General features: G+C 49.1%; 10 protein-coding genes across 10 annotated transcripts; 5 read left to right on the forward strand and 5 right to left on the reverse strand.

Annotated features, from left to right (window-relative positions):
- Nucleotides 1–150: 150 nt before the first annotated feature.
- On the forward strand, nt 151–1,370 carry N7529_003785 (mitochondrial 37S ribosomal protein mS35; the record flags this gene model as incomplete). Its single annotated transcript, XM_057239312.1, has 2 exons — nt 151–709; nt 763–1,370. The coding sequence occupies 2 exons, from the start codon at nt 151–153 to the stop codon at nt 1,368–1,370; spliced, it is 1,167 nt and encodes a 388-aa protein (XP_057098607.1).
- Nucleotides 1,371–2,342: 972 nt separating this feature from the next.
- N7529_003786 (uncharacterized protein) lies at nt 2,343–4,024 on the reverse strand (the record flags this gene model as incomplete). Its single annotated transcript, XM_057239313.1, has 4 exons — nt 2,343–3,151; nt 3,180–3,410; nt 3,464–3,533; nt 3,593–4,024. 4 exons carry the CDS (start codon nt 4,022–4,024, stop codon nt 2,343–2,345), a joined length of 1,542 nt encoding a protein of 513 aa, XP_057098608.1.
- Nucleotides 4,025–6,580: 2,556 nt separating this feature from the next.
- On the reverse strand, nt 6,581–11,086 carry N7529_003787 (uncharacterized protein; the record flags this gene model as incomplete). Its single annotated transcript, XM_057239314.1, has 4 exons — nt 6,581–6,999; nt 7,113–7,256; nt 7,348–10,795; nt 10,871–11,086. 4 exons carry the CDS (start codon nt 11,084–11,086, stop codon nt 6,581–6,583), a joined length of 4,227 nt encoding a protein of 1,408 aa, XP_057098609.1.
- Nucleotides 11,087–11,612: 526 nt separating this feature from the next.
- Nucleotides 11,613–13,364, forward strand: N7529_003788 (RNA methyltransferase, TrmH family; the record flags this gene model as incomplete). Its single annotated transcript, XM_057239315.1, has 1 exon — nt 11,613–13,364. One exon carries the CDS (start codon nt 11,613–11,615, stop codon nt 13,362–13,364), a length of 1,752 nt encoding a protein of 583 aa, XP_057098610.1.
- A 516-nt stretch (nt 13,365–13,880) lies between these two features.
- On the forward strand, nt 13,881–15,220 carry N7529_003789 (NAD(P)-dependent alcohol dehydrogenase; the record flags this gene model as incomplete). The annotated part of the gene is made up of 4 exons (XM_057239316.1): nt 13,881–14,024; nt 14,087–14,959; nt 15,016–15,132; nt 15,185–15,220. The coding sequence occupies 4 exons, from the start codon at nt 13,881–13,883 to the stop codon at nt 15,218–15,220; spliced, it is 1,170 nt and encodes a 389-aa protein (XP_057098611.1).
- A 225-nt stretch (nt 15,221–15,445) lies between these two features.
- On the reverse strand, nt 15,446–16,910 carry N7529_003790 (pepsin-like aspartic protease; the record flags this gene model as incomplete). Its single annotated transcript, XM_057239317.1, has 2 exons — nt 15,446–16,462; nt 16,515–16,910. 2 exons carry the CDS (start codon nt 16,908–16,910, stop codon nt 15,446–15,448), a joined length of 1,413 nt encoding a protein of 470 aa, XP_057098612.1.
- A 447-nt stretch (nt 16,911–17,357) lies between these two features.
- On the reverse strand, nt 17,358–20,952 carry N7529_003791 (uncharacterized protein; the record flags this gene model as incomplete). Its single annotated transcript, XM_057239318.1, has 4 exons — nt 17,358–17,465; nt 17,518–20,439; nt 20,498–20,635; nt 20,839–20,952. The coding sequence occupies 4 exons, from the start codon at nt 20,950–20,952 to the stop codon at nt 17,358–17,360; spliced, it is 3,282 nt and encodes a 1,093-aa protein (XP_057098613.1).
- A 976-nt stretch (nt 20,953–21,928) lies between these two features.
- On the forward strand, nt 21,929–22,714 carry N7529_003792 (uncharacterized protein; the record flags this gene model as incomplete). The annotated part of the gene is made up of 1 exon (XM_057239319.1): nt 21,929–22,714. The coding sequence occupies one exon, from the start codon at nt 21,929–21,931 to the stop codon at nt 22,712–22,714; it is 786 nt and encodes a 261-aa protein (XP_057098614.1).
- A 418-nt stretch (nt 22,715–23,132) lies between these two features.
- Nucleotides 23,133–23,457, reverse strand: N7529_003793 (uncharacterized protein; the record flags this gene model as incomplete). Its single annotated transcript, XM_057239320.1, has 2 exons — nt 23,133–23,314; nt 23,373–23,457. 2 exons carry the CDS (start codon nt 23,455–23,457, stop codon nt 23,133–23,135), a joined length of 267 nt encoding a protein of 88 aa, XP_057098615.1.
- A 205-nt stretch (nt 23,458–23,662) lies between these two features.
- Nucleotides 23,663–25,630, forward strand: N7529_003794 (putative AP-3 adaptor complex subunit mu; the record flags this gene model as incomplete). The annotated part of the gene is made up of 3 exons (XM_057239321.1): nt 23,663–23,706; nt 23,760–24,179; nt 24,235–25,630. 3 exons carry the CDS (start codon nt 23,663–23,665, stop codon nt 25,628–25,630), a joined length of 1,860 nt encoding a protein of 619 aa, XP_057098616.1.
- Between the last annotated feature and the right edge of the window lie 994 nt (nt 25,631–26,624).

Below are 26,624 nucleotides of genomic sequence, written 5' to 3' on the forward strand. Positions count from 1 at the left end.
GATCACGTGAGGCGAGATTCGATGCTTATCACGTGATGTAATGGCGCTAGTCCTCTTTGGAAATAGCGCACGGGCGGTGAACCTCGCAAAAGTGAAGTGGAAAACATCGTAGTTCACGACTCGGTCATTACCTCCACTATTTCTTTAACAATGGCTCCAGTAGCTCGGTCATTGACTCAGCCAGCACGGTATCTGGCCCGGAAGGGCCTGATGGCTCCATCAATCCGGTACTTTTCCGCCTCGCCGCTCAATCGTGCCTCGGAAGACCCCGTGGTGCCCCCTCCGCCAAAAGAACTCAAGCCAGAGGATTTCCCTCCATTGCCCGAGTACTCACCCGAGCTTCTGAGCAAGGAGCATCGCTCCATGTATGATCTCTTGTCCCCCGAGGAGCGCAAGGCATTTGATGATGAGAACCACGCTATGGTTGCCGAATTCAATGATCCTGTGAAGCGCGCCGCAATCTTCAAAGACCTTGAAAAGCAAGTTCAGCAGATTGACAAGGAAGAGGATTTGCGGTACGAAGATATCCGCCCCACAAAGCCCGGTTTCTGGGCCGAGGACGAACCCGATGAACTGGCCCAGGTTGAGGATGGCGATGAGGAGGTCGAAGATGATGAAATGACTACCCTGGCACACCAAGAAATGGAGCTGCATAGGGAGATGAGAGAGTACGCTCGTATCACAGCATGGGACATGCCCATGCTAAGCAGTAAGCTCAATTCCTATCCATTTGCACCTGTTAATTCACTAACCTCGACCCAGAGCTCGCCCAACCGTTCACCCTGCCTCCCGCCACCCACATTCTACGCTTCCGCTACACTACCTACATGGGTGAACAGCACCCGGCAGAGCCCAAGGTCGTGGTGGAGCTGGCGTCCCAAGATCTGACTCCCAAGTATCTCACCGAAGCCCAGCGCCAAACATTCCTCAAGCTGGCCGGCACGCGCTACAATCCGCAGACCGACATCATCCGCATGTCCAGCGAGAAGTTTAGCTCACGGGCCCAGAACAAGCGGTATCTGGCCGATATCGTCAACTCGATGATCAAAGAGGCCAAGGAAGGTGACTCCTTTGCCGATATTCCCCTCGACCTCCGCCACCACAAGCCTAAGACCAGCATTCGATTCCCCGAGTCTTGGAACATGACCGAAGCCCGCCGGAACCAGTTGGCCGCTCGGCGCCAAGAGCGCCTATCTGCCGAGGAGACACGGGAGACTCTGGTGGATGGTAACTCGGTTATTTCTCATGCCATCAAGACTCTGCCCTCGCTCAACCCTGTTCTCATGGCCAGGGCCGAGGAGGAACGGGAGCGTGTCGCTGTCAGAATTGGCGCTCGTGGCAGTCGGAAGGCCCCTATGGGCCGCCGGTGAGCGATGATCAATTGTATATTGGGTGTGTTTGAAAAGCTGTTGTCAGACATTTGCGAGGCGCGGGCGCATATATCAGGATTTTTCGCATCTTTTCTTTCAAATGTACTATAGTCATTTTATTTTATGCATTGGCGACTCGCTAATAGTGTCACTCCCTTCCTCGTAGTCAACTATTGCTTTGCCAACTACGATTTTACGAGCATTACATGTTACAGGTATATCTGGATGCGTGTGAGTAAGTGACTACTGGAAGAAGCTACGCAAAACAGCAATGATGTAGATGCTCATGATTGAGCTAACTATGCCAAGGCCCAGGAAGGGGTGCTAAGTCCGCAATTGAAAACCGTAGACAGTCCTCCCAGGTTCGGCCAACATTTGTCCATCCCATAACTTCGAAACAACAGACAAGTCACCCCCCACAGGTGAGCATAGTCTTTGTACTTATTGTCAAGAGAACCGAGAAAATCACAAATGCTTCATCTCACAACTTCGAAACAGAAAAGACAACTCAACCCCCACAGTTGAGCGAGTCTTTGTGTATCTTGTTGGAAATCCTGGAAAAAAATCACAAATGAAAACCTCAGCCCTAGGAAGGGGATCCGAGCTCCATGATAACACCCGCAACATCAAAGGACTGTCATCGACAACCCAATTCAACCCATGTAAAAAAAAAGTCAGGAAAACATAAATAGAAAGAAAAAAAACCTTCGAACTCTCATGCCTCATTCGTCAGATCTTGTTGGGCGTATTGCGCATGCCTGGATCATTTATCGTGCTTGGTGAAGTGCAAGATCAAGAGTATACTTGTTATGATATCCACATATTTATCCGAGTCAACATCGATTGAAGAGCTGCATCGATGGTCCAGATATGATAAAAATGCACAAAAAATGACAAATTGTCAAAGGGTGGTACAATGCATGCAAGCTAAGCATGGCCACACCAGGCAAGCCGGAGTGTCTTTGCTTCCATTTAGTGGGAGGAGGTCTTGACGGGGTACTGACCGAAAATGACAGCGCGGGGATCAGTGGGGGGACTGGCACTCTTCATGATCGGGCCTCCAATGGGTCCCCAGGTGACGCGAGTGTCCATCGCGCCGAGAGGCACGTTCTGAGTAGCAACGAGATTGCTCAACGCAGCAGGGGAAGAACCACATGCGGCGTTAGCGGTGCTAGGAGTGTTCAAGGCCCCGTAAAGCTTGCGAGTGGACTCGGTGCTCTGGCTTCCGCCATCGAAATTGGGGGCGTATGGCTGAGTGATCTCCTTTGGGAGCATGACGCCACCGTCGGAAGAGGGGTTTGAGGTGTGAGCGTACATATGGCGAGTATCCGACTGGCCAATCTGGGGCTCAGAGGGTTTGTGGCTTATCTTGTCAAAGCCAGTTTCATCAATGCGGGCCAGTTCATTGGCGCGGAAAGCCAGAGTACGGTTACGAGCATTACTATCGTCCAACAGGGACATGTTGGGGACCATTGGGACCACGGAAAAGACTGGGGCTGCAGTCGTAACATGAGCAGCAGTTGCGGCAGTGGTCATACCGACATCAGTGGGAAGGTACCCGCCAAGCTGACTGACATCGAAGCGCGTTGCGCGCGGGGAGAGCTCGGTGCTGCGCTCGCTGACAGTGCTTTTGGTCTGGGGGGAAGAGCTGACATTGCGATTGCGGACATTGCGACCGCCCTTCCAGCCGTGACCTGCAAACTGACCAGTGAAGTTTCCATTACGGTTACCGCCACGGTTATGGCTATTGAATCCGCCGTTGCTGCTGTGGTTTGCCGGGCCTCGAGGGGGGGGTCTTGATCAGCTTGCCGGTGACAGTAGAAGCCTTTCCATCGGTGCTTCCATTGACATCGGGGGATGAATTGGTAAGAGCACGCATCTGAGGCTGATCGGTAAAATTCAGCTGCTGGCGGTTGTTCGAGCTCTGGTAGAGGAGGCTGGGAACGTTGTGCTTTTCGCGGTACCAACGGGGGATGTCACGCAGGCCAAGCTTTTCAAGCATGGCAGCATCAAGGGGCATCTCATGCTTGTAGAGGCAGCCTGTGGAAACTGGCGTCAGTCAAGGCCTCGGCTGCGTCTCTAGTATCACTTACCTTGCTGGGCATAGTCACACTCGCCATGGCGGATCCAGTAAGAGCAATACTCCTTCTTACTGTTGAACCCCTGGACAAGAAGTTCAGCAACTCAACCCATGAAATGACAGCGAGATGGTCAAATCTTACATTTTTGCCCACATGGGGGTTCATCATGAAATTTGGACCCAAAGGAGACATAACAGTGCTGTTGGAGGAATCCTCACCAGGCAGTCCGGCAGGGAAGTCAATAGCACGATATAAAATTGCCTGGACAGCCAGACGAATGTGAGGAGGCACTTGGTGGTCGTGGATGATTTGAACCATGATATGCTGAAGATCACCGTGACTCTCTTTTCCAAGGTCATGGGGGAAGACATGAGCAACACCTTCGATGGTCCATGGCTCAGAGCGAGGAGCAGCCACTCCACAACTGATCATACCTTGAGTCTCACCGGCGTCCAAAACACGAGGCAGACCCTGGACGGTGAGACCAAGAGGGAGGTCATCAGCAGCAAGGAGAGGGGTCAGGGTGCCATCAGGGCGAGTGCAGAAGAACTGAGGGCGGTTGGGAGCCGCCATCTTGACAAAAGTCAGTGGGTTTTTAAAGATGCAGTGTATGTTTTAATGATATCAGAATAATGATACGCGTCAACTGCGATAAAGAGGGAACGATGGGAGTGGAGATGTCGAGGGTGGAAGTGAGAGAAAGAAAAAGTGGGAGAGAGGGAGGTGACAAGCGAAGAAGGGAAGATGAGATGATGGGAAAGATGGGACGATGAGAAAAAAGTAGATGGGAAAAAGACAATAGAGAAATGACAGAAACTTGAGGTTGTTCCTCACGTACTACTACCTACTATCTATACTTCAAAGAACTTCACAATGAAGGTCAGCATGGATACACAAAGTCTAATATAGTTCACGGATATAAAGACATATATCTAGGCAGATTCTTCTTTACTACCTAAGTACAAGGAGATATTTCCGTAGAGCAGTGCAGCAGTATCTCAATGCATCAGTCTCATGCCGTTGGATCATGGATGACAGAATGGCAGCAGAAGACCGGCTGGTCCAATTCTAAATACAGCGTTCTAGAAACCATTCTTCATGCTTATATCAATATGCACGTTTTAGGTAGAGTGTTTGTTGCTTTTACAAAGTCATAAAAGATCTACATAGACCTGAAGTGTTGTTTTATAGCACAATGGAGTTGTTTCTACCTATGCACCACACACTCGTGCGGCTGGTGAGTCTGGCTCCAACGCTTTTATTATGATTTTATAGCTCAATGACTGATGCTTAAATAGTAGCTACTTTCATATACCGTAGTACTCGGATATAATGTAAGCAACGATGGTCTTTTATCAAAATCAGAGCATCTATTGCTGGCTTTGTGGATATATTGTCTAAAATGCCTGACGCAGTCAATCCGGAAAGTCCTTTCAAAGCAATGATATCAGAGAATATTCAGTCGTTATATAGTCGCCACCTGAAAGAAATGAAAGGATCAAGCTTGAACTTCGTCTGATTATCCCATCTAAATGATAAAAGGAAAGTATACACAACAAAGCTAGGCATACATTGATAGGCATAAATGTACATACACTATCCTAAGTATCGTTCACGAATGAAATGGCAAAAAGGAAAAGAATCCTAACAACTCAAGTAAATCTAACTCATAACTAACTCATAAGGACTACCGCTGTTTGATACCTACCACTCTGAAAATTGTATATCGGCGATCAAATTCACTGCTGTAAACCAATCCAAACTCCAACGAAAAAAAAAATGTTGCCCAAAGTGATTCAAGTTGCAACCTGATCCTGTGGCTCTTCCGAGAATGAATCCTCCATTGCATTCTCTTCAGCGACTCGCTTTTTGGTAAAGTTCTCGCTTGCGCAAGTTGATCATACCCTTGTTTTTGGCGTAATGATTTCGTCTCCTCTCCTTAACCTTCTCTGCGTTGTTTTGTTGATATCCTCGTAGTGGAGATGCGTTCTTCCGATAATAAAATTTCCCATACACCTTGATCTGCTCCGCGTGCTTTCGGCGATGTGTTCGCGCATACATATAGCGTCTGTCTTTGAGTTCACGGTCTTATTCTGCAAATGATGCTAGGGCTTCCTGCAAATTGGCCAATGCTAGATCTGTCATATGATTGGTATTGACACTCTACCCCGTATAGTGACACTAATGAAACACCAATCTTGTAAACTGACCTTTGCCCTGTCCATCATCCTCTACCTCAACAGCATTGTCTGCAGTTTGCGACTGCGAGTCATTTTCCGAGATCGTAAGCTCTGCAAAGTCATGTTTTGTCTTCAAAGCTGTTGCATGATAGCAGTGAGGTCTTGCTCCGTTGCCTCAAAGGCCTGCATAAGCTGCTGGGTTTGCTCAGGGTGGCCTCGAGAATCCCAATCTATGAAAGTCGGATGAATCTATGAAAGTCGGATGGAATCTATGAAAGTCGGATGGAATCTTGCTTGTATGATGATCGATACGAATAGAGAATTTGTTGGAAAATTTGTTGGGGAATGAAGAAACATCTGCCTAGATGACTTTCCTTCTTCTTTTTTAAGCTTTGTGGTGGTTTTGCAAAAGAGCCTTTGCTGAAAGGATTGCGTAGTAGGCTTCTTTCCGGGCATTCCTAGTACTATCCTGCTACACACATTTGTACACATGTATAGTGTTTGCCTGCCTAGTTCCGGCTTATGAACTGTACTTGTCTACATAAATATGCTTGGTTGCCTCTATATTAGTATCTCGGATTTGCCTTTCTCTCTAGAACCAACTACAGCCTGGAAAGTTGTTATACATCTAACAAAATGTAGCAGATATCTATGTCAAACTTAAGACTTTTGTCATAGTACAACATCTTAAAATTGATTTTGGTTATCTCAAATAACAACAATTGGGTATCTTTCGCAATTTTCAGAACGCCGGATCCCACTTGACCTCTCCCGACTCCATTGTCTTTTTTTGGTATTTCTTTCTTTTTTTTCCGACAACATGTGTGGCGCGAACTCATAGAATAATATCAAGGTACATTGAAAGAAAACAACCAACAACCATGGTTGTTCTTGTGATCTGGGCAACATCCATCCATTAGTCACAGGTGGGAAAGACAGCACCAATGTTTTATAAGGTCAGATCGATCACTTGAGATTCACCCGCTAAGGGTGAAGTCACTGATTGGTGAGACATCACTTGGGCAGATATGGTCTTCCTGCGCTCATTTTGGGCCATCGAACTGAGAATGCCGTTGAGGTATCTCTTGGCTTCAGAGATCATGCTCCGTTCCTCTACGCTCTTGTCCAGCGCCTCCAGCATCCGCTGGACCTGCACTGTTGACTGCAGATGCGGGCACACACGCCGAGCTCCGTAATGGGCGAGGCCGCACAAGCCGCAAAATTCGAGGCCCGCAAGTTTGAGAGGGCAGCGTCCCGGAAGGTGGCATTGGCGGCATGCCGCACAGGAAGGGTAGGGGTCGGTAGCGCCATCGGTACCCATATGTGAGAGAGGAGGAGGCGACTGAACACGGTGGAATGCGCGGGCAACTGTAGAATCATGTATATTAGTGAAATGTATCTTAATAAATCGATGAGGCATAATTTCAAGCGAATAAAACAAGGAATAGTCAACGAGTGCACGGGAAGCAAGGGAATATTACCGAGTTGGGTAGCCTCATTATCAACCACAGGTTGTCCTTCGGGCATATTCACGACAAGGGCGTCAATGTCGGATTCAGTCTCATCACCATCATCGTTAGGTTGCTGGTAGTCTATGTCGGCCGCAACATTGCGCATATTGTTGGCTGGCTTTTTGGTAGGGGTGGGGGAGATCCTCTTCATCTTCGCCTCCTTCTACAGCTGTGCTGTAGCTGATTGCAGCACGCTTTCGTTTACCCCGTCCAAGGCCTTCAGCTTGGCGATTGATCTCCTCTTGTGCCTCACGCTCACGATCCTGCAGGATTTGCTCCCACGCCGAGTTATCTTCTCCTGAGTCTTCCGTCACAGTTACTTCTTCAAAACTGGCACGGTCCATCTGCCACACCCGGGCAAAATTGAATTGGTTTTGTTCCTTCGCGTTTGAACCATCTTCTTGGGCTGCTTTCTCAGCTTGTTCTGCCTGGCTTCGGTCTAGGAGATTGTCAATGGACTGGGTATCGTATTTGATATCCGCCGAGTCATCCTCGTCGAAGAGGGCCTGGGCACCGTGCTTGAGGATCGACTCCAGGTCTTCTTGGTCTTGATTTGCTTCCATCCGATCGATGAGTACGTGATCAAGAGCCATCTTGGTCTTTCCTTTTTGCATGATCTTTTCCTCCACTGACGCACGTACAACCAGATGAAACACAAGAACGGTGTTTTTCTGTCCAATCCGGTGGGCACGCGATAAAGCTTGCATATCCTGTTTCGGATTGAAGTCTGGGTCCATAATGATGACGGTGTCTGCAGTGGCGAGATTGATTCCAACACCACCTGACCGCGTCGATAGCAAGAATGCAAAGAACGGGGAATCCGGCGCGTTGAACTGGTCAATTTGCTTTTGCTTTTCTCTCGAGGACAGCTTTCCGTCCAAACGACAATACCGAATTTCAAGTCCGATAAGGAAGTCCTCAACAATGTCAAGGTTCTCCAGGAACTGGCTGAAGATCAGAACCCGATGACCCCTTTCCCGAAGTCGAGGCAACATCAAGTTTAGCAATTGAAGCTTGCCGGAGGCTTCTATCAGCCGCTGTTGAGCAAGCTGTTGATCAGTCGTCTGCTCTTCAATGTCTCGATTGTAGATAAAAGGATGGCAGAGACACTTTCGCAGCTGCATCAGGATGTTGTTCAGATTGGCTCGGTCCTGTTTCTTCAGTTGCCCAGCCTTCTTTTTCATGATGGCGCCGATGAGCTTTGGATTCTTTTCAAGGATCGATTTGTACAGCTTCTTTTGCACAACTGACATTGAAACCGGAATGATGATCTGTACCATTGGGGGAAGGAATGGCAAGACCTCCATTTTGGTGCGGCGCAAGAAACATGGCCGAATCATGTCGTGAAGTTCTCGAATGTCACTCGAAGTGAGGGATTCTTTGTACTTTTCCTCCAACTTCTCGGCATCCTTCGAGGGATCGAGGAATTGAATCAAGTTGAACAACTCTCGAATGTTATTTTGAAGAGGGGTACCAGTGAGGAGCACCTTGAAGCCGAACTTCATGTGACGAAGACGGTCATAGAGCACAGTCTGATCATTCTTGAGGCGCTGTCCTTCATCGACCACCAACGCCGCCCACGGAATATTGGAAAGTACCCTCTTGGCCTCATCGTCGGCCATGCTCTCATATGAGACAATCACTACATGGCAGCAGAGACGGCCATTGCGGAACATCTCTTGTTCTTCGGCCATCTTGCGAGCCCAGGCACTGCCATAATAGGTTACAGCACGAATCTCCGGCGCCCAGTGCTTGATTTCCCGGCGCCAATTTGGAACAGTCGAATTAGGCACGACCACCAGGAATGGGAAACACGAGAAATTTTCGATCAAAGCCGCGAGAAAGGTGATAATTTGAACCGTTTTCCCGAGACCCATGTCATCAGCAAGAATTGCGTTCTGCTTTTGGAAGAACATGTAATAAATCCAATTCACGCCATCCATCTGGTATGCCATGAGTTCTCCACCAGTCACCAACGCGGGTTGGGAGCTGAGAGCGAGGTTTTTCTCGAACGATTGGTTGCGTGCATCATTGAGTCGCCTTTTGAGATCTTTCGGCTCTGGAGGGTGGATGCCTTCACTGCGCACCTTGTCGACAAGTGCATTTTTAAAGTCCTCCCATCGATCTCCATTGCTTTGATCCGGGGGATCTTCCCACACCGTGTCTTCATAGGGAAGGCCTTGGAACTTGACATAGGCACGTTTAACCAGCTCAGGATTCGCTCTCTCCACAGAAGACTTCGGCTTGCGAATGTATTCAACATCGAATATGATGTCGACCCGCAAGTTTTCTTCAGGCACGGCCTGCTCGGTTGTCATTATAGGTTGGTTGGATTTATCAGACTTGAAAAATGCCTTGAACATCGAGGAATGAGCGATGCACCAGACCCAGTCTCCGGGCATCCAAGTGGCATGGAAGTAGGACTGCTGAGTCCACTTGACAAGGTACTCTTTTTCAATCTCCGGAAGCCTTTCGATCAATCGGGGGACAACCTTGACCGCAGCATTTTTCGGTCTCCAGGCAACTATTACCTGGATCGGTTGTTCCACTGCAGGAGCACCAGAGCACTCATGGCATTGCCAGGACTCGGGGTTAATTTCGGAACGATCCTCTTCGGCGTTTGGAATCAGATGTTTGACATGGAAAGCTCGCTTGCATCCAGTACATCTGATGAGGACATTATCGACATTGTTCACACCAGACATGTCAACATCTGTCACTGGGTCTATGCCACCGTTTTGCTCGCGTAACTGTTGCTCTTCTTGGGACGTATGGAACTCTCGCAAAGGCTGGGACATGGCCCCTGCTTCGTTGCAAGTTGCACAACAACCCAAATGGGGCAACTTGTCGTGGATCTGATGCCTGGTGCCCAAGCAATTGGTGCATTGGAGGATGAAGTCTCCCTCGTCAACTTTGGTGACCAAATGCTTACGGGAGCTTCGTTCACCGAGACAGCCCTGGTGGTATGATGAAGTGCATCCCTGACAAAACACCAACGGCCCTTGCTTGAGATTCTCGTCTTCCCATAGCCTGCATTTATAACAATTCTCGGAATGGCAGGCTCTGAATTCGTCTTCGACGGGCAGTTCACGGAACTTTTCCTTTGCGCCGGAGAATTTTTGTTTTGGCAATTCGACTTCAACCTCAGAATACTCGTCGTCTTCCTGTCGTTCTTTCAGATTCTTGCGACGGGTCTGCTTCAGGCGAGACGAGGCTCGTTTGCCTGTATCAGAGATGAGAGACTCATCGGATGATTTGCGAGTCTGTCTTTTTCTTTTTTGCACGCCTCTCTTCAGATGGCGGCGTGTATTCGGACGTACATCTTCATCGCTCCATTCCTCTATTCCCTGAGCGTCTGTCTCTTCGCCGTTGCTTTCTTCCAATCCTTCGTCGTCCGGATCAGAGGAAAAGAAATGGACGTATGAAGTTTCCAAGATTCCCCTACGTCGCTGGCGATCCCGAGCAATGCCAATAACGTCAAATCCCCAATCCATGTCTTTATCGTAATCGGAAGGGCCATCTCCACCAGCGTAACCAAGATGCGAATCGAGGTCAAAGTCCATTGCCAAAGGATCAGGGCTCTGTGAGTCATCAATAAACTCGCGAAGTGCCCTCGGGCCGTTCTTCAAATGCATCAGTCGCTTTACAGTGATCTAATGCAAAAATACCATGGTTAGTGAACTTGAATCGAGATTGAGATCTAAAAAATTGATTTGCATTTCACTGACTGTTGTACGCTCACCACTCATGAGTCTCACGATGAACTTTGGCTCATGTATGTCGACTGCCAGAATGCAACGGGCCTCAAAGTGACCTGGCAAATATGGGTAATCCTCAGGATGCATAGCAGGAGGAATGACAATCTCAAAGGATGGTACTGCATCCTTTGAGTTCCCAGTAGATTCTTGCACTGGTGGAAGGGCATTTTTGGAACCCTCAGACATGATGACAGGAGTCGCGCGAGGTGGGGTGCTGCGAAGCTGCTCTATCAATTGAGCAACTATCGTGTCTGGATCTTCAGACAGGCGGGATGGGCCCCCAAATTGCAATGCGGTGGTGGCCGGAGCTTTGTGAGAGTCAGACTATCGAAGCGATACTGTAGGAACCGCGTGCGCGGCTCCTACGAGAACCTGGCTCAAAACCGACGCAGATCAAAGTGAAATGAAACTGAGTCGGTATAGTAGGATATAGGAATTGGGAGGGACGGGATGACGGCGGGCAATCAATCAAACGGTTTATGAGAAAGAATATCAAATGAATGTATGGGTTCGAGGGTACAGGACAAGAAAGAGTGGATGAGGATAAGTAAACGGCAGCCAGATAACGCGATATCAATCAACTCTTTGAGAGCGCGACTCGATAAGCGATTCAAAGTGCCGATAAGCGGAGAAACAATTATCCGACTCCTCTGATTTCTTCTTATCGATCGGATGAGTTAATGAGAAGTGCTGTTGACTACCTAGGTACGAGATGATGCTCAATATTATCTCAAGAACGACGCGCTATCAAACTAGAGTCCCGAGCTCTTCTCATTTAACATTGACAATCCGACATGCATCATTGAACTCAGCAATTGGTCGGGGCATTCGAAGATCGCAGTCTGTGGACCGAGAGGATCGTCGGGACAACAATTCCCCCAGGAGCGCGAGACAATACGAAAGATCAAACAATCCAAACGCTGCGGGAACATTCCGGTCAAAATTCGGAGATAGAGATGGGTCAAACTTTAGGCAATATTTCCGCAATGACTATGAATCCCGTCAACGAGCCGATAGATCAGCAGGAACAAGCTTCAGACGACCATTCCGCAATGACCACGAATCCCGTGAGCCACGACCCGAGAGACGCGAGCGAAAGTATGAGAATCAATCAGACGAGTTGAGTTTTAAATCGCATGACCGACGAGAACCAGCATGGCCCGGCAACGAATCTCAATTTGCTCGACGTGCGCGTCAAGAAAGGCCCAAAGAGCCCGATTTTGATGAAGATGAGTTCATTCGCTCTGGTAATTTCCGCGCACTCCCCCGTGAACATCAATCACGGTTCCAACCTCGCTCGCACGAAAATCAATTCCCACGGCCGGGAAGAGAAAGGCCTTCCGTGGATGACCCCATGGAGAAGCAGTCAAAGTCTAGAGCGCATCGTGTGACTAGCAGCATGCCGGAGCGTGTGAAGGAGAATGTCAAAGTCCCCGATACGATTCCGTACACCACACCAGCGTCGGAGTTCATCTATGGTACTAGTGCCGTGGAGGCGGCGCTGCGCTGCAGCAGACGTCAAATATACAAGCTTTACATCTATCAGGCCGCAGAGGAAGATTTGAGCCCAGCAAAGATCACAATCCGCAAACTGGCATTGTCAAAGAACATTGCAGTCAAAATGGCATTTGCCGGATGGGATCGATTGATGGATAAGATGAGTGCTGGGCGACCTCACAACGGGTGCATCTTGGAAGCATCGCCGCTGCCAAAATTGCCCGTACGTGGCTTCCAGGCTGTGCCATCTATATCAGAGGAATATTTCCGGGCGGAGCTTGCGCCACAAACCCGGGAAGAAGCTGCGGTAAATGGCACCGACGATCGTATCCCGATTCACCACCCTCCTCCGCCCCCGCATGATCATCAGCAAGCCTATCGATACCCCGTGGCTTTGCTACTGGATGGAGTTGTCGATCCTGGTAACATGGGTGCCATCATCCGTTCATCCTATTTTCTGGGGATCGATGCCATTGTGCTCGCTGGGCGCAACTCTGCGCCCCTATCCCCCGTTACGATCAAGGCTTCTGCCGGCGCTGCTGAGAACATGACCATCCTTCACGTGAAGAATGAAGTTGATTTCATCCAACGGTCCAAAGAAAATGGATGGCGCTTCTATGCCGCAGATGCGCCAGGCCCCGGATCTGTTTACCTGGATCACGCCGCGGCCGAAGGCGATCAGGGTGGAGTCAAGCTACCATTTGCCACGGCTCCTAGTGTCCTGATGATGGGCAGTGAGGGCTCTGGACTTAGCTCGCACATTAAGTCGCACGCAAATGCAACGGTCAGCATCCCAGGTGCTCGACACAGTCCCGTTCTAGGTGTCACATCGGACCCTGCCCGCATCGACAGTCTGAATGTCAGTGTTGCTGCTGCGCTATTGATGGAGAAGTTCCTGCGTACCCCGGTTGCTGTGGCTGAGACTGTCAAAAAGGAGAAGAATGATGGAAGGGACAAGATGTGGTAATTGACCTACTGTAATATACATGTACTCTAGCATTTACATAAGATACCTCTTTGTACACTACATAGTAGCATAGAATGGAGTTTTTTGTTTGTTCCTGTTTTGGCCTCGTTGATAATTGAAGGTTAATCCCTCCAACGTGATCCTGAAGTCTGACGTCGGTTGCGCATTCAATTCCCAAAAATGAGACGTGTGAAATCTCATACAGGTAATGAAGAAATGGCTGAGTCCCGCATGATAGATTCGACTTTGGATTGGTCCACCTCCACTGCCGGTGTTCCTTCCCGGTCATTACTCTCCATCAATATGACTGGAAATATCGTCGCGGAGGGCCTGCGGGGGAGGACCCGCAATAATCTTCAATGGTTCATTGGGGTTCAAGTTCGAGACGCACATCTATATTATAGTCTTTTCATCACATCGGTTTCAGTCGAATACTTTCCCTCTGCTTTATATGATTGAAATTACTATATACCTCTTTTCGCGCATCTTCAGTACAATACTCCAATAACCCCAACGATGATTCCCGAAAAACAGATCCCAACAACTGCATTTGTTGTTGAGAAGCCAGGAGCGCCATTCATTCTCCAAGATGTTATTTTGGACGAGGTGCGGGCAAATGAAGTACTAATCGAGATGAAATATACCGGTCTGTGCCACACAGTATGTACTAAGCCCCCGAAATGACCTCGAGCAACCTTTTCAAATCTAATAAATCCCTCCAGGATATTGTTGTTCAGCAAGGAGCTATCCCGGTCGGTGATTATCCAGCCGTTCTAGGCCATGAAGGCGCCGGAATCGTGCGCCGCATAGGCAATGCCGTCAAAGACAAATCCCTACAAGAGGGCGATCTCGTCTTCTTAAGCTTCAGTTCCTGTCACGGAGATACATGCAAGCCCTGCAGTGAAGGCCGAAATGGGTTCTGTGGTCAGATGACCTCAATCAATTTCGCTGGTTCTCGCGGCCACCGCGCTGCTGAATCGCCCATCTCTCTCCCTGGCGGCAAGGGTCCAGTCCGCGGTCAATTTTTCGGCCAGTCTTCCATGAGCAAGCTGGCTGTGGTTGACGAACGGTCAGTCGTCAAATCTCCCTCCGGATCTGGAATCACGGTCGAAGACATGGCCGTTCTGGCTCCGCTGGGATGCGGGTATCTCACTGGTGCTGGCACCGTCTTCAATGTACTCAAGCCAAAGCCCCAGAGCAAATTTGTCGTGTTTGGCATGGGCGCTGTGGGACTGGCTGCACTGCTTGCTGCACGGTCCCAGGGCGTGGAAATAATCATTGCGGTTGATCTCGTTGATGCAAAGCTTGAGCTGGCGAAATCTCTTGGTGCATCGCACACATTGACCACGAAAGGTGTCTCTGATCTTGCACAAACTCTTCTTGAGATCTTCCCTGAGGGTGTGGATTGTGTTCTTGACACCACGGGTGTCGTGTCTCTGCTCGAAGCTGGTGTCAAAGCCTTGGGACATGAGGGTATCCTTGCCATTGTGGGTGTGGCTCGACCGGGCTCTTCTCTCAACATCGATCCTTTGGCGCTTATGATGGGCTGCAAGCGTATTGTTGGCGCAATTGAAGGCTGTGCCAATCCTTCTTTGGTGAGTCTTGCTGTATGGTACCTTGTTGGAGCTGTGATTAATGTTCCTTTGCGCAGATTGTTCCTCAACTGATTGATCTGTACAAACAAGGAAAGTTCCCGGTGGATAGACTTGCTAAGATTTATCATTCGGATGACTTTGATCAGGCTCTGGCGGATTTACATTCTGGCAATGTATGCGTCCCTTCTTCAAAGTTATATTGAGACATGCTGATAAACATTGCAGGTCATCAAGCCTATCATAAAATGGGCGGACCTGTGATTTGAAGAGAAGGATATAATAGGTGAGACAATTGATATAAACTTGAAAGGTGAAAACTAATATGTCTATCAATCTAGGACAATTTCGGGGGTTTGAGTGGGTGGTCGTGAAATGTGATGAGATTATCTCTATGTATGCCCAGCGATGAATTCAATGAGAGTGAGAGAAAATAAACTTCTGTGCCAAATCCATGAAAATAATATGTCTTACAGGCCCAAATTATGCCTAGCTTGACTCCGAAGGTACAGAAAGGTTCTGGTGCAGCTCCTTACGCTGCACTGCGCCGAACTGAAGGTTGCCAACATCAAATACCTTAATTTCCACATTAGCCACCGCAATCAACAAGAGAAGAAAGGAATAAAGACTTACTGCATAGATAGCTTTCAGGAAGGTATCGCCTAGAATATCCATGGTCATAGAACCGCGACTCTGGATGCCCCCGTAGACATAACCGGACTTGGCTTCGGCGAATCCCAAATCTTCCTTTTGTACGACAAACTGCTTTTCTCCAACAGCAAATGTGATCACGGGGAGCTTATCAGCAGCCGTGTTGGAAGGATAGATCCAGCCCTGGCTATCATCATCATAGACTGCGCCTTCAATGGTATCATAGATCGCCTGGCAAGTCTCATCATCAACCAAGGCCAAGGTAGTGCCAGTATCAGCAATAGCCTTGTTTCCTGAACGAGCGATTGACTTTCCATTCACCGTCGCCGAAGCAGAATCGAACATCCAGAATCCCTGGCTCTTATCGATGGGCGTGTAGTAGATGTCTGCCTCGGAAGCCTTGACCGTATCCTGGTCAATGTAGCCAAAGGTGTAGAACGACTCGCCTTTGTCAGGCTCATCAGCATCACGCCACGATCCCAGCTTTGCGGTAAAAACCTCAGCCGACTTTGGGATATCGGACTGCGAGATCATGTTCTCTACGGGTGTGCTAACGGCCTTTGGCTTGACAGTATTGATATTGCCAAAGGCAAGTCCCAACAGTCCATCTCCAGCTCCTTGTGCAAACTGTGCAGAAAGCTTATCAGCTATCTCAATAGCCTGGCCTTTGACGATTACCCCGCCGATATTGACATTGTCGTTGCCGACCGTTCCAGAGGCCGAGGACCCATCACCGTAGGAGATTTGCCATGTCGATCCTTCTTTCTCCTTGTAAGTACTCGACTTAGCCGGATCAAAGATCGTGTGGTTCTTATTCTCCGACAAAGTCTCGGCGGGAAGCTTCGTGGACCAAACCTAGAAAATCTTCAGCCACGGTCACATTGTAGAAATGCGCGAATCAACTTACCCACAGATCAGCAGACCCAGTATCAAAGTCCAGATTGAGCTTCTGCGCGGGTGTGCCAATTTCAATCTCCGCGAGATACATAGAGTCATTCTGCACGTCGTCGGCGCCTACCTGCCCAACCTGATCGGTGCCGGCGCTCTTCTTTTGCAGCACTTGTTGCAAGCGAGCACGGCCTCCAACGGGCTTATCGGTGAATTGCCTTCCAGATTGGACCATAGTATTTCCGAGGAAGTATGGCCCGCCTTTAGTTGGACTGAAGCGGTACTTGCGCATAGCATACAAGTACGACTTCGTACCAGACTTCTGGTAGCGAGGGTTTGCAATGAGTTTGATTCTGCTCGTCATGATGGGAGGTTTGCGGGATAGCTTGGATTTGAGAAGTTTGAAGATGGACATGGCTATCTGGGCAGGGATATCTATTTATACTAGAGTATTGTACTATCTTGCAATGGTGGGGGCTTTCAAACAAGATACGTGTCGCCTTAAGTATTGTGATGGATTGGGCTAATCATGGTCATTTGCTTTGCTATCGTCGGCAAATTTTACACTAACATTTCGTCATAGCAGATGACTTAGGGCTAGTGTCGTTTCGGAGATCTGCATGGTGATGCGGACTCCGGACTAATATAGTCAGGCGGGGGTGCTGCATGAGCAATTGTTGAGCATACGATAAGCCTTTAGGCCAAGCAAAAAACAAAACAAGCACAAAACAAGGAAATAAATCTATTTTTGAATTACAAAAGTACATTGGAATATCATCTGCTAACTAACGCCGATCCTGACAAACCCCCCGGCCCATGGATACCTGAATCTCCGAATATTGAGAACAACAAACCATATGATTTATCTCTTACGAGTTTTAGACTTGGTCGCAGCAGTACTAGTGGCCCTGGAGCTTGCAGTTGATGCAGTCTTGCTTCCGCCCTTGGTGGCTTTGACCTGCTTGTTCTGCTATGAAAATAATTAGAATCAACAAGACCTGAATGTGACTGGAAATACTTACAGCGCCATTCTTGGCCTTCTTCTTGGCAGGGGCCACATCTTCGATCTCCTCATCCTCCTCGCGGTCACGGCCACGGCCCTTGCCATCGCTGTTGGGCTCGAACTCCTTAGCCACGGTGTTCAGCAGAGTTGTGCACCGACGACCAACTTCCACGGGCGTACGGCTGAGGAAGAACCAGTCGAAGCGGAACAAAGGTGATTCACGAATTTCATCGCGGATCTTTTCGTACAAGTCTTCGCCCTCGACACCATACTTGTCCAACATGACCAATAAGAAGCGATCCTCCTCTTCGGTGTAGACCTTTTTGTTCGTGGTGGACACAGTGTAGTTGATCTTGAGCTGCTGAAGGGGCACGCGGTACATTTCCAGCTTCTTGCGCAGCATCTTTCGCTGGTGGTCCATTTTGCGCACTTTCTCTTCGCCCTGTTCGATGACTCGTAGGTACTTGGGGTAGTCTTGGATCTCGGTGTATCGGCGCCAAAAGACTTCAGCGTATTCTTCAATCTCATCCGGCTCTTTGCTGTCCACCTCAGTAGCAATACCAACGTAGTCGGTGCGGCCAAACTTGGCGGATCCGTTGATGAACTGCTGGAAATCACGGCGGTTCCAAGTTGCGAAGCCCTCATCTGACATCGCGGCTTTCTCGGCTTGCTCTTCTTCAGTTAGCGGAACAGCATTGTCAATCTCCTGTTGTTCAAGATCCCGTTCAGCCTCTCGCTCGCTGAGTTCCTCTTCGGGGCCTTCGAGTAGTTGCGCCTTGTATCCGATTTCCTTGTGGAAATATGCGGTCTCCTTTTCCTGGAGCTCTTGGAGACCGGGAGGGAAGAACTGCCAGTCGTGGACAGTGATTTGCTTAGGCGCACGTGGGACCTTGGGCTTTGTATCCGCTGTGCGGCCTCCGGTGGACAAAGTCTGGCGGTAGTATTGGTCGATCGAATAGAATTGCTCCTTGCGTTCACGCTTGGCTGGGTTGATCCAGCTGATGCCGATGTCCTTTTTGCGCTCGGTGAAATCCTTTCCATTCCACTCGTACGCACTCTCGGAGGAGAACTTTTGCAGGTCATCAATACCGAGAGTCTCGTATTTCTTACTGAGCTCTGCAGTTCGTTCTTCGCCCTTTCGCAGGATGTCCTCAATGTCGTCTTCGATGTCATCAACCGCGTCACCAGAGCCCTGGCTGAACACGTTGGCAGCGCCATGCTGAATCATACCGAGCAGATCGTCCTTAGAATTTATTTTGGCCTGTTGTCCGGCACGGCCTTGTTGAATGACAAGCTGATCCAAACGCAATTTCTGGGCTGCGCGCTCAAGAACCTTCTCCTCAATAGCATCTTCTGTAACAAATCGATAAACCTTAACTTGCTTGGTCTGACCAATGCGGTGAGCTCGGTCCATAGCCTGTAAGTCGGCCTGAGGATTCCAATCACTGTCAAAGAGAACCACAATATCGGCGGTGGTCAAGTTGATACCTAGACCACCCGCTCTGGTGGTAAGAAGGAAAACGAACTTGTCAGATCCAGGCTTGTTGTAGTCGTCAATGGCAGCGATGCGGTCCTCGTGTGCCGTGGTACCATCAATACGACAGTAGTTGTAGTCCCGGAACACACAGTAATCCTCCAGGATATCCAAGACACGGCTCATCTGCGAGAAGATGAGCACACGACTGCCCTCAGCCTTCATGCGCTTTAGCAGTTTGTCCAAGATCACCATCTTTCCGGAGTTGAAAATAAGGTGCTCATCAGTGGTGTACGGAGGACCTGGCTCAGCTCCCTCAAAGAGGTAAGGGTGATTACAGCACTTCCGCAGCTGCATGACAATATTCAACAGACGAGTCTTGGACTCGCGCTTCCCAGCGGCACCGTTAACAGCATCAATATCCTTTTCCAGGATCTTTTGGTACCACTTCTTCTGCATTGCTGACATGCCGACATACAAATTGAGCTCCTTCTTTGGCAGCAAACTCTTTTCAACATCACTCTTCACACGTCGAAGCAAGAAAGGACGGAGGACACGGTGAAGCTGCTGTACCACAGTATCCTGGTCGGAATTTTGATTCGAGAACCACTGGTCGAAAGCCTCAGAGTCACCAAAAACATCGGGCAAAAGGAAGTTGAGCAAAGCCCACAATTCGTGAAGATTGTTCTGGAGAGGTGTACCGGTGATCAGCAACCGATTGCGAGAGTTGAAAAGACGGATGATTTGCGACAAGGATGATTCTTCATTCTTGATTCGGTGGGCTTCGTCGATGATGATGTACTCCCAAGCGAACTTTTTCAAGTGTGACTTCTCGCGGAGGATCATTTCATAACTGGTGATGCAGACGTCGAACTCCTCTTCAAGCAATCGTTCATTGATCAACTGTTGTCGCTCTTCTTTGTTGCCTTGGAGGACCAAGACATCGATGTCGGGGGTCCAACGCGCGAATTCACGTTTCCAGTTATCCAGCGTTGATTTTGGCACGACAACCAAGTGAGGTCCGTTGATATCACAAATGTATCGGAGGTATCCCAAGAAAGAGATTGTCTGTAGCGTCTTTCCGAGACCCATCTCATCGGCCAAAATACCGGAGATACCATTCTCATGAAGAGAGACAAGCCAATTCAAACCTGCAACCTGATAATCACGGAGTTCACCATGGATGAATGCTGGGGATTCACGGAAGATGGTAGTGGTCTCGCCGCCATGCTTTTCATCCTGAAGAAGCTCTGCATCCTCTTCTTGTTCAGTCCTGCGGCGTCGCTCGCCACCCGCACCTCCAGAGCGTCCAGATCCTTTCCTAGCCTTCTCCTCCTTCTCCGCATTTTGTCTGTCGATTTCTGCCATAATTTCTTTGATTTGAGGGTTTGGATTCGTCTCAATGAAGTGGCGGAACAGGTCAGTGAGGCCGAGGAGGTATCGGAATCGGCGGATTGAGTCGTCCTCCTAAAGTTTTGGCGTTAGCAAACGAGAGAGGGTAGTCATCTCCTTCCCGGACCCATACCTTTGTGGTATCCAGTCGGCCATGTTTCTTGCCCAGGATGCTTTTTCTCAGGTGGTTAGCCTCGGATCTGCGCCGACGTCCATCGGCGGTGTCGCCTGCAACGCTGCTTGCAGTCGTGTTGGCATTCGTATCGGAGTCCTTCAAGAGAATTAGCGACAAGTAACTTTTAAGACTTCCGAAGTAGGGTAGATAAAGGGCATTTCTACCGTGTAATCTGGAGTCTCTTGATGGCTCTGAATTGCAACGGAGAATCAGCATGGGCTTAATACAGAGGCAGATATGCATGAAAGCATCCATGTCGCATTATATAAGGGGTATTGAGTAGAAACAGCATCACTTACCATCATTTGGGCGTCAGCACTGTCAACGGGCACCGAAGGGACAGTGTCGTCATTTGTATCAGTCATAGGCGTATCAGCTTGCGACACAGGGTCGGACGCGAAGGCAGGAGCCATATTTTATCTGTAGCGCACAAAGCGCAGGTGTAGCAGAGGAGAATGTCACGTCTTCGAACTTTAACAAAGAAGCAAGCTCGCGACTTAGTCAAATCGCGTAAAGCGTGAAGAAAGAAGAGATATGGTCGGATTGATGGGGGATTGTGTTTCACTGATTTGAACTAATAAATGTTTAGAAGTGACAGCCATTCATTGAGTAAAGGCCATTGAAAGTGATTGAACAATTCTTAAACAGGACTGAGGGTATTCAAGCGCGCCGAAGAGATAATGGGGCGCTACCCGTGGACCGCGTATGAAACTTATTACATAATAAATGAGTCAGCATCAGCGCGGGCGGGTGAAGTGGGATGGCTGTGAAGAGGGTTTAGTGGGCACGGCCATCTGTGGTTATTCACACGGCCAATGGGCATTACTGTTACTGGTAGCTGTATATTGTTAGTAGAGGTGGTCTGATGTGAGATGGTACAAAGTACTCTAAAAGACCTCTGGAATTACCCCTCAGGCAGTCTGTTACAGTCTATGGTCTGTTCTTCCTTGTCTTTGAAGACTCTGTTTCTAAAAAGAGTCAATGTATTCGTTAAGAACACCGTAGTGAACATAGTGTATAGTGCGTGTAGATAGGCAGAAGTGGTCGTATCATCAGTCATGTCGGAAGATTAGTTCCCCCGCTCGTTACCGGAGCAAAGAGCGGAGCAAAGAGGGAAAGATGCTGCAAAAGATGATCATCTGTGACTCGGAGAGCTCCTTCCATTGTTCACACATTTGACTATCGCCTACACGTTACACCGGGGAACAAGTACTTCCTTCCCATTTGTGTGGAATCTTACTTTTCTTCCCCTTTATATTTACTTTTTCCTCATCAAGCTCTTCCTGTATCGCCATCTAGGGACGACAGCACGGTTGCGGAAGTTCTCCAGCACAACCATTTTCTTTTTGAGACCGTTTGCTCTAGAGCGCGCCCATATACTCTCCTGCCATGGACTCAATGAGATCCTTGAACACATCTTTGCCGAGTTCAACGCCCCGCACACAACCTCCGGAGCAACTCCTCCAGCAATTCAAAGCGGCGGCTTTATCAGTCACAAACCTGTACAAGAATGCAGTATGCGAGCAAGCCCAGGCAAGATCAGCAGGGTATCAGGAGGCGGTAGAGGATCTGCTTCACTTCCTTGACCGAGAGAACCTCGGTCTCGGAGATGGAGAGGGATGGAAGGTTCGACAATGGGCAACTGAGAGGTGTGATGGAACTGCATCCCAAAGCAGTGACGAAGATGTGGAGGCCGACAAACATGACCGAAGTGCTACGCCAGCTGCTGCCCGCAAGGAGCCACTTGCTCCTGAACAAACTCGTCAGGCCCCCACTACGGCTTCCATGCCCACATCCAAGACAGAATCGACCACACCTCCCATGCAATCTCACGAACCTCCTGCGATTACCACACCCGCCATCTTCACCTTCTCCGCTGGTCCCACATACCCCGAACTCGACATGGATGTGCAATCAGACAACTCAAATGCAACCACGCAAGATGGTGCCCCCGTGAGCGTTTCTGTCATGCCGCGCAATACTCGGCCACACCACCGCCACAACAACCTTGCACGATCTAACACACGCCCATCGGCTCGGGAGTCTCCTGCTAGCATCGGGTCCAAGAGGAAACATACATTCCCGGATTTCTTCGATTTGTCAGGACTCAACAATGGACGAGATCTGGGTGGAGGGGGGGAAACGAGGCCGCTTTACCTAACATTCGAAGGTTAGGATAAAGAGCATATGATGATGACGAACTGACGAACATGCCCTTCAGAGCGTCACGCAGTGGCCGGGTGGGATTTTCGGGTACGAAGGTGCCTTTTTTCGGGTGCATAACAAGGAAAGGAAGTTTGCATATCGTTTTGGTTTTTTTTTTTACTTTTCTTCTCTTTCTTGTGTCTCTTTTCGTGGGATTCCTTTCGGTCTTTCGTCTTTATTATTTTATTTTTCCTTACCCTTGTCATATAGCATATAGAAGGATATGCCTGAGGTGATACCCGATACCCGGAGTGGCAACTATCATTGGCTGCGATTAAATAACAATTCAATATCTTACAAGACTTCAATTCATGCTCTCCACTACCACACTTGGTCCATTCCAACCGTGTGTGCCACAGACCCTCGGTCTCACTTGATTGTAAAGCATTCAATTGAATGCCCGCCACAGCCCCATTCCCACTAATGTCGCAGATATTGTGGCGATTCCCAGCTGGCGTGATCCCATTTTGTATTTGGTCGGGCCTTGCATGATGGCCTTTTCTTGTTTTCGAAGGTTGGCCATTCCGGTATAGTAGCTGTAGACACCAAGGCCAACGAATGCAGCAGACCCTGTGGCAGTATATTAGCAATGATACAATCCCGGGGCTATGGAGCAATGTATATTTACCAGTCACTCTGCAGGACATGCAGTCGTCGAACTTGTCCTCAGCCAAAGCCTGCTTGGCATCTTTCAGTTGAATATCGGAGGACATTGTGTACCGGATAAATTCAATATTTGAAAAACAAAAAAAGAATGCAAATTGCGCACTGAATCACCAGTCTGAATACTTACAAGGTACAGTTTGACGCCCTCGTTGTCTCCAAAAAGTCAACAGAAAGCGGGAATCGGCGGCAAAACAGACAGCTTTACAGCTATGCAATCTACGGATTGATCCCATCATCAGACCAACTGCCACCATGAGCGGCGAGATTGATGCCGTTTACATATATGACGAGCAAAAGTATGATATTTCGCACCAAACCATGAGATACGTTACTAACCCACTCTTCCCAGCGCCCCTATCGTCGAACATGTATACCGATCCCGCCCGCCCTCGGCCTCCGCCATCCTGCCCCTCTACCTTGCCCATGCCGCCCCACGCCCTTCCTTACTCTACATTCCTAGTGCTTCGCCACCAGTGACGGTGTTCTCCACCGTCGAGTCAAACTTGCTGTTCCTTGCGATAAGCGAAGTCGACACGGAACCGCTCCTGGCGCTAGAGTTCCTGCATCGCGTGGTCGATGTGCTCGAGGACTTCGTCGGGGCACCGCTGCTCTCAACTAAGATTCAATCCAATTATGATGTAGTCGCGCAGTTGCTCAATGAGATGTGCGATGGGGGCACAGTGTGCAATACCGAACCCAATGCATTGCAGGAAGTCGTTGAGGTTCCCGGATGGATGGGAAAGCTGCTTGGCGGAATCGGAGTTCCTGGGTAAGTAGCCATTTGTCTTGACTTAGCCTTACTCGTGCTAATAATCTTTTGGCAGTACATCTACACCCACGCTGGGATCCTCCAATCCCCTGAAACAATCGCTTGCTGCCGCCAGTGCATCCCAAGGACCCGCTATACCGTGGAGACGGCCTGGTGTACGCCACACATCTAATGAACTATATGTTGATATCATCGAATCACTCAGCGTGACTATGGCTCCTTCTGGGCGATTGCTTTCTGCATTGGTATCTGGAACTATTGCGTTCACTGCCAAGATTTCAGGAGTCCCGGATTTACTATTATCGTTAACAACACCAGGTGGCCAGCATGCCATTGGACGCAAGATCGAACTACCAGTCTTCCACCCATGCGTTCGACTAGCTAGGTGGAAGGAACGACCTGGAGAGCTCAGTTTCATACCCCCGGATGGAAGGTTCATCTTGGCCGGGTACGAGGTGGACCTTCTCCCCATAGATCCTGATCTGGATGAGGCACCTAGCCATATGGAAAAGCTCTTCTTGCCTGCGATTGTAGACATTCGAAAATCACTGGGGTCATCCGGTTCTGAATTTGAGGTCCGGCTGACTCTGAACACAAATTTCCCGGGCCAGAGTTCGTCATCGCGGCCTGGGGCTGGACGAAACGGATCAGGTACATCGACGCCGTCATTCCTCGGGGGTGGAGGAAGTCATTCTGCACCGGCACTCGAAGAGGTCGTTGTCAGTGTACCAATTTCTAAATCCGTCCGACATATCACGGATATGCAGGCCAGCCGTGGTGATGCCCAATTCTCTCCCTCGAGCGGGCTTCTTGAATGGCGGATTCCCACTGGCAAGGATGCTGGAACGCTGTCTGGAACCGCGACACTCCGATGCAGTGTCTCAGGTTACCCATCAGCCGACGATGACCTCGATAGCCTTGAGGATGCCGATGAAGATGCCAACGCAAATCTTCTACAGGGCTACTACGAGGCTCCCACTTCATATAACGACACATCCACAAGCACGTCCAAGAAACCCAGATCTTCGGACCCCTCCAAGCGCAAAAAGAAGAAGAAGAAGTCAACGAAGAAGTCCCGCACCGTCCTACATCCAGAAGTCACCGAGGAGGACCCCGCTCCGGCGACTACACCATCCCCCAGTCACTCCAAACCCCCAACTCCTGCACCTCCACCCCAACCTCAATCATCAAATTCCCACCTTCCCTCATTCTTCGCCCCATCATCTACATCCCGACCCGCTCGCCGAACTAAGGCACAGGTCAATGCGAGCCTGATGCCAAACTCGGCATCAGTCTCATTCTCCGTGCGAGGCTGGCTTCCATCCGGTATCAGAGTGGACAGTCTCAACATCGACCCGCGGCGCAGCCGAGGCTTGGGAGAGAGTGTCAAGCCGTACAAGGGTGTCAAATACCTGTGTGTGAGTAATCGCGGCATAGAACGTCGCTGTTGAGAACGTTTGTCTTTAGGTTGGATGTACCGAAGCATTGGTTTGGTTTCAATAGCGTTCGATAAATACTGCATTTGACAGCATGAGTGATGATATGAACGTTAGTTCTATCTCTTTAGACTGTTCATCGTATATGTTTAGATTCAACCTTAGCCTTAGAAGAGGGTACTGTCTACATCGGCTGGCTCATATGCGCACCTCTGATCAAGTCGTGAAGAAACCGGTCTCTCCTACTCGCAGTAGGTACCCACTCGTGGCATCAACCAGTCAGCCAAGGTCGTTTGAAATCTCTAAACTTGGAATCACACCGCTTATTGCTTAGCGGAGCTTAAAAGTAGGTTTCCATGCTGTGAGATAGATACCTAGGTAGAAGCCACTTTCAGTCAGCTTCAAAGTAGAGATAGTGGATGAAAAGCTAGACGATATATATCCTAGTCTGCTCCGATAATCCAAGTGGATTGGACTTGAAACGCAGTGGTTTCTGCATTGTACCGTTCTGCATACCAATTTGGGTTAGGCATGTTACAGAGCCAACCTTTAACTACATTTGTAGTCATTCCGCTCCTTTATCTTCGTGTTGGTATTATATGTATATGCCCAGTAGTATCATTTGTTTGACTCTGCTATCTTGTAGGGTCACACTCCACGCTAGCTCAGCTCTGCCACGAAAGCTCAGCTGTGGACCAATTATTGAAAATTCCGAGTGGGCAACTAGCTAGGCTTTATATTTAAATGATACTCAGCATTTGCCAAGGTCTCGAGGTTTAATTTCTCTCAAACTGTTGTTGATCATGGAGACACAAGGCCAAGCTCTACCACCACTGCCGCAACCGTCTAGTTCAGCACTGGTTGAACTGGCACAGTCGTCTCTTTTCAAGCCTGCCCTGCGTTCTTTTGAACTGGAAGAATATACTAGACTGAGTGATCAGAGAGCAAGAGCTTTGCTATAGCATATGGTACAAATTTGACATTCGTTAACTTCAAATGCCCTAGATCA

The sequence above is a fragment of the Penicillium soppii genome, assembly GCF_028829465.1.
Source record: "Penicillium soppii strain IBT 18220 chromosome Unknown utg000004l, whole genome shotgun sequence".
In the NCBI taxonomy this organism is placed as follows: Eukaryota; Fungi; Ascomycota; class Eurotiomycetes; order Eurotiales; family Aspergillaceae; genus Penicillium; species Penicillium soppii.